The sequence below is a fragment of the Physella acuta genome, unplaced genomic scaffold, assembly GCF_028476545.2.
Source record: "Physella acuta isolate Inbredline_101_S28 unplaced genomic scaffold, ASM2847654v3 ptg000535l, whole genome shotgun sequence".
Lineage (NCBI taxonomy): Eukaryota > Metazoa > Mollusca > Gastropoda > Physidae > Physella > Physella acuta.
In genome coordinates, this window is record NW_026732054.1 from 110,881 (window position 1) to 133,407 (window position 22,527).

The window sequence follows — 22,527 nt, forward strand, 5'->3', positions numbered from 1 at the left end:
ATTTCTTTACATATTTTTCCCAAAAGGTTATATTTCTTGACATATGTTTCATTATTTTCTACACTGTCAGTTTACCTGTTCTCCTGCTACACCAACTGGGCCAGAATCACCAGGGGCACCTGTAAATCCAGGGCTGCCTCGCTCTCCTTGTGGTCCGGTAGGTCCAGGGGGTCCTGGGGGACCCTACAAATAAAGCCATCAAGTGATGTGTGATAGATCTGTCTAGTGGCTCATAAGGGCTTATGTGGTACATCTGTTCTATTTAGTGGTTTATAAGGGCTTATGTGATACATCTGCTCAATTTAGTGGTTTATAAGGGCTTATGTGGTACATCTGTTCTATTTAGTGGTTTATAGGGGCTTATGTGATACATCTGCTCAATTTAGTGGCTCGTGAGAGCTTATGTAATACATCTGTTCTTTCTAGTGGTTTATAAGGGGCTTATGTGATACATCTGCTCTATTTAGTGGCTCATAAGGGCTTATGTAATACATCTGCTCTATTTAGTGCTTTATAGGGGCTTATGTGATACATCTGCTCTATTTAGTGGCTCATAAGGGCTTATGTAATACATCTGCTCTATTTAGTGGCTCAAGAGGGCTTATGTGATACATCTGCTCTATTTAGTGGTTTATAGGGGCTTATGTGGTACATCTGCTCTATCTTATGGTTTACAAGGGTTTATGTGATAGATTTATTCTATCTAGTGGTTCAAGGGGCCTTGATGTGTTCTATCCAGGGGCGTAGCGAGGGGGGGGGGGGGGCGGGGGGTGCGGACCGCACCGGGTGACACCATTTAGGGGGGTGACACCAAGGCAAAAAATAGCAAAATATATAGAGAAAAACTCGAGGGGGGGTGCAAATCGAAAACTTGAGGGGGCGTGCAAATTGAAAGTTTGAGGGCGGGGGTGCAAATCGAAAATTTGGAAGTTTGTCCCTGGGAAGGGTCTCTATGCTTCTGGGGGGGGGGGGGGTGACACCATTAAGTGCCGCACCTACGCCACTGGTTCTATCTTATGGTTTATACGGGCTTATGTGACAGATTTGTTCTATGTTGTGGTTCAAGGGGCTTATGTGACAGATTTGTTCTATTGGGTGGTTCATAATATAATGGATAGAGATTAACTTGACCACGTTGACCATGGAATTCAAGACTTACTTGTGATCCAGGTGTACCACGTTCTCCAGGTAAGCCATCATTGCCTGGCTGGCCAGGTTGTCCAGCTTCTCCAGCAAATCCAGGTGGTCCAGTTTCACCAGCACTTCCCTACAATCAATTTTAGTAAAAAATTAAATTGTCCAGTTTCACCAGCACTTCCCTACAATCAATTTTAGTAAAAAAAATTAAATTGTCCAGTTTTTTATCAGCTCTTCCCTACAATCAATTTTAGTAAAAAAAATTAAATTGTCCAGTTTCACCAGCACTTCCCTACAATCAATTTTAGTAAAAAAAAAATTAAATTGTCCAGTTTCTTATCAGCACTTCCCTACAATCAATTTTAGTAAAAAAAATTAAATTGTCCAGTTTCACCAGCACTTCCCTACAATCAATTTTTTAAAAAAAAATTAAATTGTCCAGTTTCACCAGCACTTCCCTACAATCAATTTTAGTAAAAAAAATTAAATTGTCCAGTTTTTTATCAGCTCTTCCCTACAATCAATTTTAGTAAAAAAAATTAAATTGTCCAGTTTCACCAGCACTTCCCTACAATCAATTTTAGTAAAAAAAAAATTAAATTGTCCAGTTTCTTATCAGCACTTCCCTACAATCAATTTTAGTAAAAAAAATTAAATTGTCCAGTTTCACCAGCACTTCCCTACAATCAATTTTTTAAAAAAAAATTAAATTGTCCAGTTTCACCAGCACTTCCCTACAATCAATTTTAGTAAAAAAATTAAATTGTCCAGTTTCACCAGCACTTCCCTACAATCAATTTTAGTAAAAAAAATTAAATTGTCCAGTTTTTTATCAGCACTTCCCTACAATCAATTTTAGAAAAAAAAATTAAATTGACCAGTTTTTTATCAGCACTTCCCTACAATCCATTTTTGTAAAAAAAATTAAGTTATCCAGTTTCACCAGCACTGCCCTACAATCAATTTTAGTAAAAAATTAAATTGTCCAGTTTCACCAGCACTTCCCTACAATCAATTTTAGTAAAAAATTAAATTGTCCAGTTTCACCAGCACTTCCCTATAATCAATTTTAGTAAAATATTGAATTGTGTTCATATGTAGTAGTTCATTTATTTTGAGCAAAACAAGTGCAGACAATTTATGATTGAAATAATGTATTACTGCTTAGGGATCATGGATATATGATATAAGAAGTAAGTTGGTTTAGAAAGATATTTTCAGTAAAAATCCCTGAGGCATTCCATACCTTTTCCCCTTGTAATCCAGCAGCCCCTTGTGGCCCTGAAGGTCCTGTTGGTCCAGGAAGACCTGGGGGTCCATTAAGTCCAGGTTGACCAGGTTGACCGGCAGCTCCCTGAGGTCCTGCATCACCGTTATTTCCTTTCTGTCCAGGTGCTCCCTCCTTTCCCTTTAAAGAAGATGATAAATCTTTTAGAACAAATCTTGCGCATTTTCTTACTGAAACATTGAGTTCTTTTCTAGAAAAATATCTAAATATTCTTGCTGAGTTAGAAAATGATAACTCTGCAAGAAAATGATAAATAATTTTTAAAAATACTTTTAATTTCGAAAAGTTTAAACAACACATATGTATTCACATTTCAGCCATTTTGAATTATTTTTTATAAACTCTGTCAGTGTTTATATATTTATAAAATATTTCAATATAAATATATTCATGGTTTAACATAAAATATGGCAGAACCTGATTATTGTTTTGTTGTCAAATTTACATTTTTTTTTAAAATGTAAAAACTTACTTGGTCTCCTTGAGGTCCAGACTCTCCTTTTGATCCTTTCGAACCTTGAGCACCCTAGATAAGGAACCAATCATTTTTAAACATTTTGATACTGATTTTAGTGTGTCAAGTTTACATTGATAATTTTCATAACTTATAAAACAACTTCTATGCTGGCTGCACACATAGATCAAATCTACTTACAGGTGGCCCATCAGCGCCAGGTAAACCGGATTCACCGTCCTTGCCTTCAACTCCTCTCACACCTTGTGGTCCTACAGGTCCTGGGGGTCCTCTTTGTCCTGGGGGTCCATCTTTTCCAGGGGTACCAACGTCACCAGGGGGCCCAGGAATGCCTGCGTCTCCTTTGTTGGCAGCGCTTCCGCCTGGGCCTGGGGGTCCTGTGCTTCCAGCGGTACCTATAGGTCCAGGAGGTCCAGTGGGGCCATCTTGTCCAGCAATTCCTTGCAGACCCTAAAAATTGTTAACAATTAACTACCTAAATTAAATTTGGTTTTCTTTGTTTATATCTTAGCCTAGGTAAAAACAAAGATCAGGATATGCTAGACACTGATTGGTTATTTTAAAACAATGATCAGGATATGCTAGACACTGATTGGCTATTTTAAAAGAAAGATCAGGATATGCTAGACACTGATTGGTTATTTTAAAACAAAGATCAGATTATGCTAGACACTGATTGGTTATTTTAAAATGAAAAAAAATAAATTGCTGACCCTGGCACCGCGTGGTCCAGCACGACCAGCTGGTCCTCGTTCTCCTTGTGGTCCCTTAAAAAAATATTTAAAAGTTGTATCAGTTCATTTAAGTTTGTACCAGTTATTTTAATTGAAGTTTGTGTCAGTTATTTCAATTTAAGTTTGTGTCAGTTATTTTAATTAATTTTGTGTCAGTTATTTTAATTAATTTTGTGTCAGTTATTTAAATTAAGTTTGTGAGAGTTATTTCAATTTAAGTTTGTGTCAGTTATTTTAATTAAGTTTGTGTCAGGTATTTTAATTTAAGTTTGTGTCAGTTATTTTAATTAAGTTTGTGTCAGTTATTTCACTTTAAGTTTGTGTCAGTTATTTCAATTTAAGTTTGTGTCAGTTATTTTAATTAAGTTTGTGATCCTTATCTCTTACTTCAATTTAAGTTTCCAGTAGCTATTTAAATTTAAAATTACAATAGTCATGTTTTAAAAATATAGTTACATGTTACCATTTCCTTATATTAGTTTTTAAGAAATTAAAAAAATATTTAATTTAATTTATTGATTCTTTGTGAAAGAAAAATCCATTTAAAAAAAAAATATTTTTTACCATTGTACCTAGACATCTGCAATACAATGCTATTCACAAATATCGTTTTTTTAATGTTTTTTTATTGAACATTTCAACTTTCATGAATTTTCTGATTAAATAAAACACTGATGATAGCCAAATGAATACTTACAGCCAAACCTTGTGGGCCAAGGTTACCTCGTGGTCCTGGTGGTCCTGGTGGTCCCTTCATTCAATAAAATAGCTCATTAGATGATTATAAAATAAGAAAGTTTAGTGGTAAAAATATAAGAAATTAACCCTCTAGTGACTAGTTGTAAATCTTTAATATTTCTTCATCAAGATTAGAAGAAAAAAAAATTCTAGAGGCGGAAATATAAAATATTAAATTTTTTTAACAAGCTACATTGACTTGTTGCTACACAAATTTGACACTACATTGACTTGATCCTACACAAATTTGACACCACATTGACTTGATCCTACACAAATTTGACACCACATTGACTTATTGATCCTACACAAATTTGACACCACATTGACTTGATCCTACACAAATTTGACACCACATTGACTTGATCCTACACAAATTTGACACCACATTGACTTGTTGCTACACAAATTTGACACTACATTGACTTGATCCTACACAAATTTGACACCACATTGACTTGATCCTACACAAATTTGACACCACATTGACTTGATCCTACACAAATTTGACACCACATTGACTTGATCCTACACAAATTTGACACCACATTGACTTGATCCTACACAAATTTGACACCACATTGACTTGATCCTACACAAATTCGACACCACATTGACTTATTGATCCTACATTGACTTGACACTATTTAAAAACTTACAGGTTGTCCTGCCTCACCAGCAACACCTGCTTGACCCCTGTCACCTGGTGGACCCCTCTGTCCTTGAAGGCCTTGATCACCTGGAGCTCCAGGTTCTCCCTGAGGTTAATCAACAATATCAGTCATTAATTATTCCTTTTTAACAACCATGGCTCACTCATCAACATATTTAATTAGGCTGTTTTATGAAATGAGTAAAACCATCAAGGTATTGAGCTTTCTAATATTTTACATATGTAATCATAATGAAGCTGCACTTCAGCAGTTATACTACACCTACACTACAGTTATCATAATACACCTACAATAGAAAACTTAGTCTGGCTCTTGTCTACAGATAAACTACAAAACTTACTCTCACTCCTGTCTACAGATGAACTAGAAACTTACTCTGGCTCCTGTCTACAGATCAACTACAAAACTTACTCTGGCTACTGTCTAAACTACAAAACTTACTCTGGGTCCTGTCTAAACTACAAAACTTACTCTGGCTCCTGTCTAAACTACAAAACTTACTCTGGCTCCTGTCTAAACTACAAAACTTACTCTGGCTTCTGTCTACAGCTGAACTACAAAACTTACTCTGGCTCCTGTCTAAACTACAAAACTTACTCTGGCTCCTGTCTACAGCTGAACTATAAAACTTACTCTGGCTCCTGTCTAAACTACAAAACTTACTCTGGCTCCTGTCTAAACTACAAAACTTACTCTGGCTCCTGTCTACAGCTGAACTACAAAACTTACTCTGGCTCCTGTCTAAACTACAAAACTTACTCTGGCTCCTGTCTACAGCTGAACTACAAAACTTACTCTGGCTCCTGTCTAAACTACAAAACTTACTCTGGCTCCTGTCTACAGCTGAACTACAAAACTTACTCTGGCTCCTGTCTAAACTACAAAACTTACTCTGGCTCCTGTCTAAACTACAAAACTTACTCTGGCTCCTGTCTACAGCTGAACTACAAAACTTACTCTGGCTCCTGTCCAAACAACAATACTTACTCTGGCTCCTGTCTAAACTAAAAAAACTTACCCTGGCTCCTGCGGCTCCTGCTGCCCCTTGGGCTCCTGGCTTCCCAGCCTCTCCTTGTCTTCCAGGAATACCTGGAGGTCCCTGTTGGCCAGCTATTCCCTGTAAACAGAGATTACAGTACATACACATAGATTTACATAAGTAAGTCCCATAAGCATTTACACATTTTATGCCACAGAAAATAAAACTGTTTTTGAATTAAAAGAGGTAACAGGCTGTAAAAGATGTTTTTTTTTGTTTAGGTATTTTTTCTTTGAGTTTTATAGAGGAGTCACAATGCACCATAAAAGAGGCCTTAAAGAAATGTGTATTACGTAACATTTTGAATCAGTGTTTGAATATTGTATTGCTTTGCATTACAGTGTATTGTATCCCATCACAGATTATTGTATCACATCATATCCGATTGTATTTGACAGTTTGGTGTTTAAAGAATCTTGATTGGTAGGCTATATCAGGTGGTGAAAGCTTCTTATAAAAGGGAAGAAAGCAATGAGAACTAAGAAAGGGAAGAGACTTACTTGAAGTCCAGCAACTCCTTGAGGCCCTGGTGGTCCATCAGAACCAGATGGTCCCTGAATTTAATTTTGAAATTTATTAAAAACTATTGATGGTGTTTTTTTTAAATCTAACCTGACAGTGTGCAAGTCTTTAAAAAAAATATGATAAAACTTTATGTTTGAGAAAAGAAGCTAATCTTCTATTTCTTGCACTGACAATATTTTTTTTACTAAATTTTCTTATTAACCAATGCAAAAAATATGTTATTTCATAAATATGTAAGTTTAAATAATAGCTAAAAGGAAGTAAAAATAATGGCTAAAATATAATACAGAAGCGTAGTCAAGAAGATTCCTTGTACTAAAATCAAATTCAGTAATATTAGTAGAACTTATTACATAAATATTTATCTACATTTAAGCATTAATGTTTAGTAATGTACCAGATTTACAAAAATAAATTATTCAAAATCAACAAACCTAGAAATATTTAACAAGAGTAATATTTAAAATGTCTTACAGCTTGGCCCATGGCTCCTTGTTGTCCTACAGGTCCTTGGTCTCCCTTAGGTCCTGGTGGTCCAGGTTGTCCATCTCTTCCATTAGCTCCGTTTCTGCCGGGTGGTCCCTAAAGCATTAAATGAATTTATGGAATGTATTCTGAATAGAATAACATTTATGTATACATTTCTAGATAAATTACAACAAAACATGATTATTGTTTAGAATATCTGCAAACATTTTCTTCTGATAATTGAAAATTTATATTTGCCATAATACTAGCTACGTAAGCAGGTAATTTAAATACATTTAACTATTACAGCATATTCTTAATAATTTTAACTTTTAAAATCTGCCACAGCTTAAATGATGAAATAAAAAATATATTATTTTAATCCATTATCAAAATTCTAATCCCAACAACATTTAACTACAAACCGAACAAATAAAACCAAACAACTATCACCCAGGTAAAACAATTTGTGTAGGCCGACATTGAAAAGTTAAACAGACTTACAGGCTCTCCCCTTGCACCTTGTTCACCAGCTGGACCAGGAGCACCTGGACTTCCTGCAGGTCCAGGCTCACCATCTGCTCCCTGTTTGCCTTCCAATCCCTGGTGGTGTAGATTAGTTCAAGCAAACAGTTACATAATTATAGAAGTCTTCCATAGTTGGTGTAGATAAGTTCAAACAAACAGTCACATAATTATAGAAATCAGTCTTCCATAGTTTATTTTAGTGTTGTTAACAGTATTTTAGTGTACTGAATCTGAATGGGTAGGACAGTATGTGTGTAGTGGAATCTTTTAAAGCTGTTTATGTGTCAGTTAATTTTTTATTATATATGCTAAAATTATATATTTAAACATATTGTAAGTATCTAAGTCAATGCAATTCAAAATTTATTTATTCTTTCATTATAAAATACATTTACTATATTAACATAAAATTCAACCTACTTTAATATTAAAAAACAAAACTAAAAGCTTAACTTAAGTGTAACTACAGCTACACATACATTTTTATAAATTCATACTTACAGCTACAACTATAGACTGTTTTTCAAATATATACTTACAGCTAGAACTACAGGTAGTTTTAAAAATATATACTTATAGCTATAGCTACAGGTAGTTTACAAATGTATACTTATAGCTACAACTGCAGGTAGTTTACCAATGTATACTTACAGCCACACCTACTACACCTCGTGGACCTTCTTTACCAGGATAACCTGGAGATCCCTAAAATAAAAATTTGAAGGTGTCAAAATTTTTCAGTTGTGAATCTTTCAATTATTTGTTACAGATTTAAATGTAGATCCTCATAAAACAGGGCTCAACAACTATTTGTGCTACTAATAGAACTTCTAACAGATCTGTTAGAAACTAATATCTTTTGAAAACTATTTAATGATTGTAAATAAATTTGGAGAGAAAAAAACTTACTCGTTGTCCAGGGGATCCAGCGGGTCCAGGTGGCCCTGGCTGACCCTAAGAAATATGTAAATCTTTAGAGGTTGTTTACAAAACATAACCAAAAAGGTTTTAAAATATGTAAATCTTTAGTTGCTGTTTACAAAACATAACCAAAATAAATTCTAAATATGTAAATCTTTAGAGGTTGTTTACAAAACATAACCAATATAAAATGTAAATATGTAAATCTTTAAAGGTTGTTTACAAAACATAACCAAAATTTTTTTATAATATGTAGATCTTTAGAGGTTGATTACAAAACATAACCATAATAGATTCTAAATATGTAAATCATTAGGGGTTGTTTACAAAACAAAACCAGTTTTTTTTTAAAAAATATGTGATCTTTAGAGGTTGTTTACAAAACATAACCAAAATAAACTCTAAATATGTAAATATTTAGAGGTTGTAGACCAAACTAAAAAAAACAGGTATAAAATTATGTAAATCTTTAGAGTTTGTTTACAAAGTATAACCACAAAAATAATTTAAAAATATGTAAATCTTTATTAGAAAGTGTCACTAAATAATTTGTAAATAAAGTTGAGAAGGCTGAGGGCAACTTACAGCGTTTCCTTGAGCACCTCGTTCACCTTGATCACCTTTGTCCCCATCTTTGCCATTAGCACCAGGTGAGCCTGAGGGTCCTGGGGGACCATTCAAACCAGGTGCACCCTGGTACAAGGATGTATATGTTAGATATTATTATTATAGACAGGAATATTGTTTTTTGTGTATAAATCTTACAGTTGCTGCTAATTTTTTTGTAAGATTCAATTAAAGAACGTTTCATGTAAATGATAATTTATGTCTTTGAAAAATGCATGTGTGTGTTTCACGAATTATTTAAAAATAAAAGATTCAAACGGACAATGCTTTGATACTTACAGATTCTCCCTGGGGTCCAGCAGGTCCTGGGGGTCCGGGGGGTCCGTTAGAGCCCTAACACAATTATAAAAAAAACATTTATCATTCTTTCAAAATGCAATCCTTTAAATTGTGTTAAATCATTGTAAATCACAAATTTAAATAGATGTTTAAGTACAAAAGTACTTAGATTAAAATTATAAATACTAAACTACTTATAATTTTTCAATTCAATTTAACAATTAGATAAGTTTGTCTGTATGTCCGAATGTAGAAAAAGCCAATAAAAGTTATGGAGAAAGGGAAAAATTTGATTTTCCGATTTAAATATTTGTGTGTTATTATTATTTTTTTAAGTCTCTCAGCTGTCAGGTTTTAGAAAATTAACTGCATGGTTGAATTGGAAGTGTGGTATACTTTAATAAATATGAATTTCTTATTAATGTGCATTTTTAGTTTCTTATACAAATAGGCCTATTGCTTAAATGTTTTATTAAAGGGAAAACAGCCAAATATCAACTAGGAATATTTGTAACAACATTTGTTTTTACTGTAAGTGGTTTGTTAAGATGGGGTTGGTCCGGAATTTATTTGTGATGAGAGGTTGAATTTGGTAGGGGCAGAGCATAGGGAGAGATTGCTGGTTTATTAGATGGTGTGGTGCAGCTTAAATGAAAATTGACTAAGTTTGTATGTCTGTCTCTCTGTCACTACCTCAGTATACGTAAGAGTATTCAAATTGGATAAAAAATTAGTTCATTCTGTACTCCATGTTGTTTCCATGAAAATGTGTCCTTGGGATCACTTAGGCAATTGAAAATCTAACCAAATATAAATGTTTTTTACGTTTTATATATTTTTCCAACAGGCTTTACAGCCAGTAAAAGATATATACAAGTATATGTATATAAATGTATAAGTATATGTGTATCAGTACATGTATACACAGATATACATAAATAAATATATTGGTATACTGACCCTACTTATAGATGTACATTCACATATTTATGTTTCATAAAAATATATGTTTTCTAACCAAAATCAAAAAATTAAAAACCCATTTTAAAAATACCGCGTTGGTGAAGAACAAATTGTGCCAGTTGCTTCATTTTACTATTAAAAGTTAACTTTCGTGTAAGGATCTCAGCAATAGTTTTGAATTTTAGTTAGTTAGTTGTGTCAACTTGCCCCTGTGACTTTTAGCCCCACCTTCCTCTTATAAATATATAGTTTAAAATAAACCAACCCTCTTTCTTAGCCCAACCTTCCCCTATAGATATATAGTTTAAAAATAAACCAATCCTCTTCCTTAACCCCACCTTCCCCTATAGATATATAGTTTTAAATAAACCTACCCTCTTTCTTAGATCCACCTTCCTCTATAGATATATAGTTAAAAAATCAACCAACCCTCTTTCTTAGCCCCACCTTCCCCTATAGATATATAGTTTAAAAAAAAACCAACCCTCTTTCTTAGCCCAACCTTCCCCTATAGATATATAGTTTAAAAATAAACCAATCCTCTTCCTTAACCCCACCTTCCCCTATAGATATATAGTTTTAAATAAACCTACCCTCTTTCTTAGATCCACCTTCCTCTATAGATATATAGTTAAAAAATCAACCAACCCTCTTTCTTAGCCCCACCTTCCTCTATAGATATAGAGTTTAAAAAAAAACCAACCCTCTTTCTTAACCCCACCTTCCCCTATAGATATATAGTTTAAAAATGAACCAACCCTCTTTCCTTCCTGTCCTGGCAGGCCTGGGGAACCTCTTTCTCCAGGTGGTCCAGCATTACCTCTGGCACCTGGTTCTCCTTGTGAGCCTGGTTGTCCATCACGTCCCTAGCAATAGAAAAAAAACAATCAAAGTATTTTAGTCGCTTTAGTCACTTTAAATCAAAGTATGAACGTATCTGACATTTTTAGTCACTTTAAACTAAAGTATGAACGTATCACACATTTTTAGTCACTTTAAACTAAAATAAGAACATATCTCACATTTTTAATTACCTTACACTTATTTTTGTAAGTGAAAGTAATTTGTGCGATCCAAACAGGTGTTTAAAAAATTAAAAACATTTACTTGTGTAAAAAAAAAACAAATTTTGTAATAAGAAAAAAAAACAATGTATTTGAAAGAAAACAAATATTGTAAGTATTACAGCATCTCCTTTGCCTCCAGGAAGACCTGACTCTCCAGCAGGTCCTGGTGGTCCTTGTGGGCCAGAGAATCCTGGCTGACCATTGGCACCTTGGGGTCCCTGGTTAACAGAAATAAAATGTTCATGTGGTCTACTTATAGAAATACTTTATACGAGCTTTATAAAGAAACACTTTCACACAATATTTGTAAAGAAACACTATCATACAATATATGTAAAAAAAAAAAAATAAACACTTTCATACCATATTTGTAAAGAAACACTATCATACAATATATGTAAAAAAAAATAAACACTTTCATACCATATTTGTAAAGAAACACTTTTATTTAGTCTATATAACTATTGCGTCCATACCAATGTTCTTATCTAATGGATCTTATCTTAAGCTAAATGTCACATACAAATAAAACACAAATATTTTAATATATGCCCTATACACAACAGTAAATGACAGCTTTTCCAACAAGGAAATAAAGAGTGAAGTTTTAAAGAACAAACAAGGCTATATAACAACATAACCTTCAGCTAAAAGTGAAGTTTTATACAAGGCTATCCAACAATGTAACCTTCAGCTAAGAGTGAAGTTTTATTCAAGGATATACAACAAAACTTACCCTTTCACCTTTGGGTCCAGGTGGGCCATCAGATCCCCTGTCTCCAGGTTTACCAGGAGGACCGGTTGAACCAGCTGCACCGTCAGAACCAGCAGGGCCGGGGGGTCCAGACTCACCAGAGGCACCAGCAATACCAGCGTCACCCTAATACATATGTTTTAATGATTGGCATCACAGTAATACGTAGTGGCTTACATATGTATTCAATGATTCACATCACCTTAATACATGTGGTTTTCATAAATATGTATTCAATGATTGGTGTCATCCTATACATATGTATTCACTGATATTAATATATATATATATATATATATATATATATATATATATATATATATAATGATTGGGATATTATGTCAAGTTTAACTTTTAATATGTCATTCTGGCGAAAATGATCTAAAAAAATTGCTTTTATATCTCTAAAAGAAAATATTTTAAAATTAAACTAAAAATAATTTCTGACTTTAAAAAGGTAGATAAAAAAACCTGATAAAAGCTTGTTTACCTTTTGTCCTTGAGCACCGGGGAATCCAGGGTTACCTGGTGGTCCAGGGGGTCCAGATGGCCCGGAACTTCCAGGTGCACCATCGTCACCTCTCTGACCCTAAAGTACATGACAAAAAAGTTGTTAGAATAGTGACCATTACAAATATATTTGACGTTTGATCAGTTATTTTTATTCTAAGCCAGATTTTAAAAAAGAGAAGGGGTGTTTTAAAGTGGGTGTGTTGAAAGGATGTTTTCATAGAATATCTTGCTAACTGATGAAAAGTTTAAAAAAGATATGTTTGCATCTATGCCAATAACAAAAAATGTTTAGGTCTATACCAACAAAACAATGATTGGATCTACACCAATAAAAGACAAAAGCATAGAGTGCAAGCACACTAAAGTATTACCTGTTGTCCAGGGGCACCGTCACGTCCCCTGTCTCCTGGGGAGCCACGAGGTCCAAGCTGACCAGGTGCACCAGCAGGTCCTGCAGGTCCAGCACTGCCCTGAGGGGTTGGACATTAGAGAGCTGGTCATTTGCTCATTTGACACATGGATATTACACCACACACTGACATAGACACGTACACACACACATATATGTATATATATATATCTATCAATCTCTCTCTCTCTCTCGCTCTCTCTCTCTCTCTCTCTCTCTCTCTCTCTCTCTATATATATATATATATATATATATATATATATATATATATATATATATATATATATATATCAGCAAATGTTTAAACAAAGGGTAGAATAAAAATAGATGAAGTGCTTACCTTTTCACCATTTCGTCCACGTTGTCCTTCTTGTCCATCTCTACCAGGGAAACCCTAAATCATGCAATAAATACATACATATGATCATTGACTGATAAAGTATATATATATTACATACAATCATACTTACTATATTCAATATGTAAATCCAACTAGTAATTAGATTTATATTATTTTTAAACATTGCATAAGTAATAATGCAACAGCAGGTCTTTATAGTAAGGACACTATTTGGCTCAATAACAGTATAAACTACACTCTTAAATTGAAATAGTAAATTTGATTGAAATATTTTTTTTTATTAACTTGATAATTTAAAAAAATTAAAACTTCAACAGTTTTCTTGGCAATTCGTGCTAATATATCTAGTAAAAAAATAGGATTTTCTTAAAAAGGGAAAAATGATATCTCAATTTGAATAAAAAATAAATATCTCTGAATGACTGTAAGGAGTTTTACAGTAACTCACCCTGTGTCCTTTAGGTCCAGGCATGCCAGGAATACCAGGTCGACCACTTTCACCCTAAACAGAAGAAAAAGAGTGTGTAAATAATTGTGTTTTGTTTCTTAGAATGGGAAAATTATGTGGGTTGCAATTCTTAAATTTATGTTTAATATTCCATGTTTTATGTTTTCCATGCTTGCTTGATGTCATCTCTATGTAAGTACTTACAGCAGGGCCAATAGCACCAACAGGGCCAACATCTCCAGGTGATCCCTCATCTCCCTAGTGAAGAGACAGAACAATTCACATTTTATTCTCACATATTTGTAAACATTAGGCAGATTAGCAATTGTAAAAGATTTAAAATAAATTTATAAATGTAACAATTATGTGTTTGTTTAATACTTTAAAGCCCCTAAGGAGCAAAGGGCTGTAGCTACACCAGTTACAGTTATAAAAAGTAGCAAAAGGCTATGGCTACACCTGTTACAGTTATAAATAGTAGCAAGGGCTATGGCTACACCTGTTACAGTTATAAAAAGTAGCAAGGGCTAATGCTACACTTGTTACAGTTATAAAAAGTAGCAAGGACTACAGCTACACCTGTTACAGTTATAAAAAGTAGCAAGGGCTACAGCTACACCTGTTACAGTTATAAAAAGTAGCAAGGACTACAGCTACACCTGTTACAGTTATAAAAAGTAGCAAAGGGCTGTAGCTACACCTGCTACAGTTATAAAAAGTAGCAAGGGCTATGGCTACACCTGTTACAGTTATAAATAGTAGCAAAAGGCTATGGCTACACCTGTTACAGTTATAAAAAGTAGCAAGGGCTACGGCTACACCTGTTACAGTTATAAAAAGTAGCAAAGGGCTATGGCTACACCTGTTACAGTTATGACGTGCCTAAAATATCTCCACAACCTACCTCTGGCCCAGGTGGTCCAGGTGGTCCGGGAAGTCCACGAGCGCCAGGTGTGCCCTGGTCATCAATTACAAAAAAACAAATTTTAAAGTTAGCTCAAAAACTCCAGTAATTTGAAAAAATAACATTAGAATTAATTAATATTAACTAAACATTGAGCTGTGCATCTCAGCTGATATTTTAAAATAATAAAATAATATGCTATCATTGCTTTAAACTTTAGTAACTAGATCATGCACATATTTTTTAACTCTAAAAAAGTTATATTTAAATAAGAACTCTTATATGTATGAGTTAGGAAATAGTTCAAATGTACGCACTGGTGGACCAGGATCTCCCTGTTCTCCTCTAGCACCTTGGTAGCCTGGTTGTCCCTGAGGGTGGAGTTGGTCAAACAAATTATTTTTTTAAACTTTTGCAGAACATTTTTCTGGCAATATTGACATTTTACTTACACTATTCATTTTCTGTTGTTTTTTTTTGTTTTTTTTTTACATTATAAGAATAAAGAGAACATGTTATCTTTAATAACATTTATTTTAAATAATTATAACATTTAGTAATATATTTTACTAGATTGATCTCAGTATGTAGTTGAAAAATCTATTTATTCTATAAGCCAGTAGTTAAGGGGAAGTAAAGCAAAATTTAAAGCTAGAAACTAAAGCAAGAGTTAAAGGGGAAGTAAAACAAGAATTAAAGCTAGGAAGTAAAGTAAGAGTTAAGGGAAAGTAAAGCAAGAGTTAAAGGGGAGTTAAAGAAAGGAAATAGAGCAAGAGTTAAATGGGAAGTAAAGTAAGAGTTAAAATTGAAGTAAAGCAACATAGAGTAAGTTAAAAAAAGAGTAAAAGGGGAAGTAAAAAAAATCTTACAGGTGGTCCAGCGGGTCCAGGTGCACCTCTTGGTCCAGGTGCTCCCTACAGAGGCAACAGAACATCTTAAGTTAGTTTAAGTTACATAGGCTACTTATCAACGTTGATAAGCTACTTAGGCTACTTATCAACATTGAATACCTTATCCCAGCTACACATTTCCTTTATCATACCACTTTTGTGTCCTTCTAATTTTACAATACACAGATTTTAACTATGGTTATCATCTAGTTAGAATTATGATTTTTCTAGAATTCAGCAATGGTTTGTTATGTAGCTTATTATATAATTTGTTTTTAAATGAGTATGATATAAATAAAAGAGCAAATATAATCCTATTGACCATAATTCAGAGAATGAACTTAAAACATAAACTAAGGCAGTTGATGAGTAAAGAGTTAATATAATTCTTTTGTCCCATAGTAATCTAACACAATGGATGCTTATTTAACAGTATATTCAAGTAAATCAAACAAAAGCTTCCTGTGTAGATATTAAAAATCCCAGAGACTATGTTCAAACACATACAATCTAGCTTGATTATCCTAGTGAAAAGATCATACACCGTATGACTATGTTAAACACATACAATCTAGCTTGATTATCCTAGTGAAAAGATCATACACCGTATGACTATATTCAAACACATACAATCTAGCTTGATTATCCTAGTGACAAAGATCATACAATGTATGACTATGTTCAAACACATACAATCTAGCTTGATTATCCTAGTGACAAAGATCATACATGGTATGACTATGTTCAAACACAAACAATCTAGTTTGACTATCCTAGTGACTAAGATCATACACCGTATGACTATGTTCAAACACATACAATCTAGATCTAGCTTGATTTTCCTAGTGACAAAGATCATACACCATATATGTCATGACTATGTTCAAACACATACAATCTAGATCTAGCTTGATTTTCCTAGTGACAAAGATCATACACCATATATGTCATGACTATGTTCAAACACATACAATCTAAATCTAGCTTGATTTTCCTAGTGACAAAGATCATACACCATATGTCATGACTATGTTCAAACACATACAATCTAAATCTAGCTTGATTATCCTAGTGACAAAGATCATACAATGTATGACTATGTTAAACAAATACAATCTAGCTTGATTATCCTGGTGACAAAGGTAATACACTACATGACAATGTTCAAACAAAGTCTAGCTTGACTATCCTAGTGACTAAGATCATACACCGTATGACTATGTTCAAACACATACACTCTAGATCTAGCTTGATTTTCCTAGTGACAAAGATCATACACCATATATGTCATGACTATGTTCAAACACATACAATCTAGATCTAGCTTGATTTTCCTAGTGACAAAGATCATACACCGTTTATGTCATGACTATGTTCAAACACATACAATCTAAATCTAGCTAGATTATCCTAGTGACTAAGATCATACACCATATATGTCATGACTATGTTCTAACACATACAATCTAAATCTAGCTTGATTTTCCTAGTGAAAAGATCATACACCGTATGACTATGTTAAACACATACAATCTAGCTTGATTATCCTAGTGAAAAGATCATACACCGTATGACTATATTCAAACACATACAATCTAGCTTGATTATCCTAGTGACAAAGATCATACAATGTATGACTATGTTCAAACACATACAATCTAGCTTGATTATCCTAGTGACAAAGATCATACATGGTATGACTATGTTCAAACACAAACAATCTAGTTTGACTATCCTAGTGACTAAGATCATACACCGTATGACTATGTTCAAACACATACAATCTAGATCTAGCTTGATTTTCCTAGTGACAAAGATCATACACCATATATGTCATGACTATGTTCAAACACATACAATCTAGATCTAGCTTGATTTTCCTAGTGACAAAGATCATACACCATATATGTCATGACTATGTTCAAACACATACAATCTAAATCTAGCTTGATTTTCCTAGTGACAAAGATCATACACCATATGTCATGACTATGTTCAAACACATACAATCTAAATCTAGCTTGATTATCCTAGTGACAAAGATAATACAATGTATGACTATGTTAAACAAATACAATCTAGCTTGATTATCCTGGTGACAAAGGTAATACACTACATGACAATGTTCAAACAAAGTCTAGCTTGACTATCCTAGTGACTAAGATCATACACCGTATGACTATGTTCAAACACATACACTCTAGATCTAGCTTGATTTTCCTAGTGACAAAGATCATACACCATATATGTCATGACTATGTTCAAACACATACAATCTAGATCTAGCTTGATTTTCCTAGTGACAAAGATCATACACCGTTTATGTCATGACTATGTTCAAACACATACAATCTAAATCTAGCTAGATTATCCTAGTGACTAAGATCATACACCATATATGTCATGACTATGTTCTAACACATACAATCTAAATCTAGCTTGATTATCCTGGTGACAAAGATCATACACCGTATGTATGACAGGAAACCTACAGGAGCAAAGAATCCTTGTTGAGGTCCATAGCTAGGTCCAGCTTTGTCTCCATTGGTTGCCTGTTGGCTTTGGGCGGCATTCTGAAATATGGAATGGGGGGGGGGATGTAGATTTAAATTATTTGTTGAATTTATTATATAATATGACCACTATGACGATTGCAGTGATATACTCAAATATACTGTGAAAGAAATTTTTAAAATTTTGATTTTGCTCGAAACTAAATTAAATTATTATCAACACCGACTTTTTTCAAAAGTTAAATATAAAAATAACTAACTAGATATATTAATCGATTTGAGGTCTATAACATTCGTAAAAATAAAACAACGTACTTTATAATTAAGCAAACCTTAGAGGGCTGATTTTAATTTTAAAAATATTTTTATTCATCAAAATTTGTGAATTGTGTCCCTTGAAAACTAAAACAAAAACGATAACTCACTGTAACTGGACCTTATGAGAAATATAGGTTGTCTCCCATTTAAGATTTCAAAAAAACAAAATGTTTTCAAGTAATTTAAGTCTACGGTGGTTTTGTTTTTTACGAGTTTTTTTTTCTATTTGCTTTGTCTACTGTTAATTAGTTAAAAATTTAGAAAAGGCTATTTGAACAGTAAGATTTGGATCTCGTCTAGATTAGATTATCCCAACACAAAATGTCGAATGTATTGTAATGATTAAATAGTAAAATATTTTTTTTAGTCACAGTTGAAACCAATTATTTTTGCTTTTCTTTTTTTTAATTAAAAAAGTAAATGAATTATTAATTACCGTGTCTACAGCCGCCTCGCCCCTTTCTCTGGCAACTTCGTTGATCCCTTCTGTAAACAAACAAAAAATACTTTATCACTTTCCTTCTATTTGGCTTTAAACAGTGGGAAAAAGAATTCATAAAATATAAAAATTTCTAACCAATTTTTTACAATCTGCTCAGGAAGTAAAATTAATTCATAATTTATAATTTATAACTAACTTTTCACGAGTATAAGAAAAAGAAACTAATACGTTATATCCTATATATATATATATATATATATATATATATATATATATATATATATATATATATATATATATATATATATATATAGTCAGTATTAGGTTCAAATTAAACAATGTACGGATGTTAGATCTAACATTAGTAAATTAGTATTTAAAGCTGTTGTACTCAAGCAGCAAAGATTTAGACAACACTCAGATTTAGTGTTGTTGTTTTTTTATTAAGAAGGAAAATGTGATGATTAATTTCAACCTCGATGCGTTTAAACATGCATGCTGTACATCGACCCATAAAAAAATTAATTTCGGATTTTTGTTCGGCATTAAAATTAATAACTTCATCTTACTATGGGGCTGAAGTAATTCCGTGTACTTTCGTCTTTCCCATCATACTTTTTTTTACAAGTCCGCCCACTCCCAAGGGGCGTAATAAAAACCGGTATAAAAGAGCAGGAAAGGGGTATCTGTACCTGGGCACTGTACGCAACACTCCCCCTCCACCTTGTAGGGTTCCGAGCCGTCAGCGCATACCGTCACCTCCCCGCACTCTATGTATTCACACTTCGTCTCCCCCCGAACACATTTGCACTTGTAGCAGGGGTCCTCGGAGTATGGGAAAAACACCTCCCCCTCCTTAATTTTCGCCTTGGTCACCGGGTCTTCGCAAGTACCACTCCCTGGATGGATAGGAAAGATCCTACGATAAAGATCAAACAAATTCTTCCTGTGTAGACGTAGAAGATCCTAAAGATCAAATAATGTTTCCTGTGTAGACTTACAAGATCCTAAAGATCAAATAAAAGCTTCCTTTGTAGACTTACAAGATCCTACGACAAAGATCAATTAAATATTTCAATATGTAGACATCCAAGATCACATAGACCCCGTTAATGCAAAACTAAAGATCACTAAGACGAAGATCAAACAAACGCTTCCAGTGTACACTTACAAGATCCACGATACAGATCAAAGAAATGACTACATAATTATGTAGAGTTTTAAAGATCCTTTAGTCCAATACCAATGCAACTTTGTTTATGCAAACTAAATATCACAAAGACGAAGATCAAGCTTCCTGTGTAGATCTATAAGATCCTACGAGAAAGATCATACAAATATTTCCATGTGTGACGTAACAGATCATAGAGATAAAGCTCAATCAGCTCAGGTTGGAAGGTCCTAGGACGAAAATATTTCTACAACTCCTATTAGCACTCCCAGTGACGAATACAGAACAAAGAATAGGATTGACAGATCTTCGCGACAAAGATAATCAGGGTCGGCGCTACCTATAAGGCGAACTAGGCGCTGTCCGTAGGAGGGGGGGGGGGGCGCCAAACTGGGTTGGGAAAACAAATTTAAAGTTTGAGCGGGGGGGGGGGGGGGGGAAACGAAAGTTTGAAGGTGTGGGGATGCAAATCGAAAGTTTGTCCCCGGGCGCCGGGAAGGGTCGCTACGCCTCTGATAATACGGGGGCACACAAAAAATTGCGGGGAGGGGGGCGCTTTTAATAAGTTTTGCCTAGGGCGCTAAATAAACTGGCGCCGGCAATGAAGATCATACATCATAACTTCATTGACATTAAGATATTAACGGGGGGGGGGGGGGGTCAATATCATACCTAACCACTATTGTTTTACTGGCAGTGTTTCTTCCAGACTTTTTTCTCCGGGGGGGGGGCACTTGAAATTTTCGGGGGGGGGGGGGCGGTAGACTTTCTTCGGGGGGGGGGGGGGGTGGACACTGTTAAAAGTATATATTTTCTATATAAATTATATAAATTTAATTTCGTTCGGGGGGGGGGGCGGTAAAAAATTTTCGGGGCGGCTTCGCCCCCCCCCCCCCCCCGAAGAGATGGCTGGAAGAAACTCTGTTTACTGGCATTACAGATCTCAGTGACAAACATCAAACTCAATACACCCCTTCAATCGACAAAAAACATCACAGAAGATCAAACATAAAATTCCCCTTTAGTTATCAAATGTGTTTATGTCACAATCTCATCACAAATACCAAGAAATATACAATTCTTATCATTCCACGATGAATTCCTCTTATATAAAATTTTCCGAACTCCTCGCTGAATTCCCCAAAGAGTTGTTACCATAAGAAGGACATCTATTAATTATTGCTTCATTAATTATTCCAATTAAAGAATGTTCTCAAGTATCACGTGCAGTATTTAATGTTAACATATTTTTTGCATTTGTAAAATTATTCCAATCATTAGAATTCTTTAATTTTTCCTTAAAATATAAGGTTACGGTATACTCAGGTATGAAAGAATAAAATATCACAATACGTTAGATCGTATAATAGTGTAACAACTAAACGATACAAAAATAAAATATTTCGAAACTGTAACTAAGAAAATAAAGTCTTTTTTAACTTCCTCAACAATGATATACATATATTTTAATCGGCCTACATAGGGCCCAAATATCTCGTAGCTTTTTGCCAATGCCAGCCTCAAGTAAAAATAAATAGAGCCAGCAGGTTGTAAAGGTGACAGCTACATACACACTCACATACACACACAAATCTAGTCCCACGATGTTGACACTGCACCAATCTAGTCCCACGATGTTGACACTGCACCATTCTAGTCCCACGATGTTGACACTGCACCAATCTAGTCCCACGGACACTGCACCAATCTAGTCCCACGATGTTGACACTGCACCAATCTAGTCCCACGATGTTGACACTGCACCAGTCTAGTCCCACGATGTTGACACTGCACCAATCTAGTCCCACGGACACTGCACCAATCTAGTCCCACGATGTTGACACTGCACCAATCTAGTCCCACGATGTTGACACTGCACCAATCTAGTCCCACGATGTTGACACTGCACCAATCTAGTCCCACGATGTTGACACTGCACCAATCTAGTCCCACGATGTTGACACTGCACCAATCTAGTCCCACGATGTTGACACTGCACCAATCTAGTCCCACGGACACTGCACCAATCTAGTCCCACGGACACTGCACCAATCTAGTCCCACGATGTTGACACTGCACCAATCTAGTCCCACGATGTTGACACTGCACCAATCTAGTCCCACGATGTTGACACTGCACCAATCTAGTCCCACGATGTTGACACTGCACCAATCTAGTCCCACGGACACTGCACCAATCTAGTCCCACGGACACTGCACCAATCTAGTCCCACGGACACTGCACCAATCTAGTCCCACGATGTTGACACTGCACCAATCTAGTCCCACGATGTTGACACTGCACCAATCTAGTCCCACAATGTTGACACTGCACCAATCTA

The 22,527-nt window shown here is 34.6% G+C and overlaps 1 protein-coding gene across 1 annotated transcript in view; it reads right to left on the reverse strand.

The window, feature by feature from the left end:
• The window catches only part of LOC131945818 (collagen alpha-1(I) chain), a 42,254-nt gene that overhangs the window by 7,673 nt on the left and 12,054 nt on the right, over positions 1-22,527 (reverse strand). Inside the window, exons 2-31 of the mRNA XM_059306420.1 lie at positions 19,708-19,914; positions 19,010-19,059; positions 18,235-18,315; positions 15,722-15,766; positions 15,170-15,223; positions 14,853-14,906; positions 14,153-14,206; positions 13,949-14,002; positions 13,480-13,533; positions 13,102-13,200; positions 12,708-12,806; positions 12,200-12,343; positions 11,583-11,681; positions 11,155-11,262; positions 9,434-9,487; positions 9,113-9,220; positions 8,516-8,560; positions 8,258-8,311; positions 7,583-7,681; positions 7,085-7,192; positions 6,586-6,639; positions 6,065-6,163; positions 5,032-5,130; positions 4,332-4,385; positions 3,614-3,667; positions 3,081-3,350; positions 2,898-2,951; positions 2,384-2,545; positions 1,160-1,267; positions 76-183 (exon numbers count right to left, since the gene is read on the reverse strand). Coding sequence (XP_059162403.1) covers positions 76-183; positions 1,160-1,267; positions 2,384-2,545; positions 2,898-2,951; positions 3,081-3,350; positions 3,614-3,667; positions 4,332-4,385; positions 5,032-5,130; positions 6,065-6,163; positions 6,586-6,639; positions 7,085-7,192; positions 7,583-7,681; positions 8,258-8,311; positions 8,516-8,560; positions 9,113-9,220; positions 9,434-9,487; positions 11,155-11,262; positions 11,583-11,681; positions 12,200-12,343; positions 12,708-12,806; positions 13,102-13,200; positions 13,480-13,533; positions 13,949-14,002; positions 14,153-14,206; positions 14,853-14,906; positions 15,170-15,223; positions 15,722-15,766; positions 18,235-18,315; positions 19,010-19,059; positions 19,708-19,914 — 2,732 coding nt within the window. The remainder of the gene's footprint in view (positions 1-75; positions 184-1,159; positions 1,268-2,383; positions 2,546-2,897; positions 2,952-3,080; positions 3,351-3,613; positions 3,668-4,331; positions 4,386-5,031; positions 5,131-6,064; positions 6,164-6,585; positions 6,640-7,084; positions 7,193-7,582; positions 7,682-8,257; positions 8,312-8,515; positions 8,561-9,112; positions 9,221-9,433; positions 9,488-11,154; positions 11,263-11,582; positions 11,682-12,199; positions 12,344-12,707; positions 12,807-13,101; positions 13,201-13,479; positions 13,534-13,948; positions 14,003-14,152; positions 14,207-14,852; positions 14,907-15,169; positions 15,224-15,721; positions 15,767-18,234; positions 18,316-19,009; positions 19,060-19,707; positions 19,915-22,527) is intronic.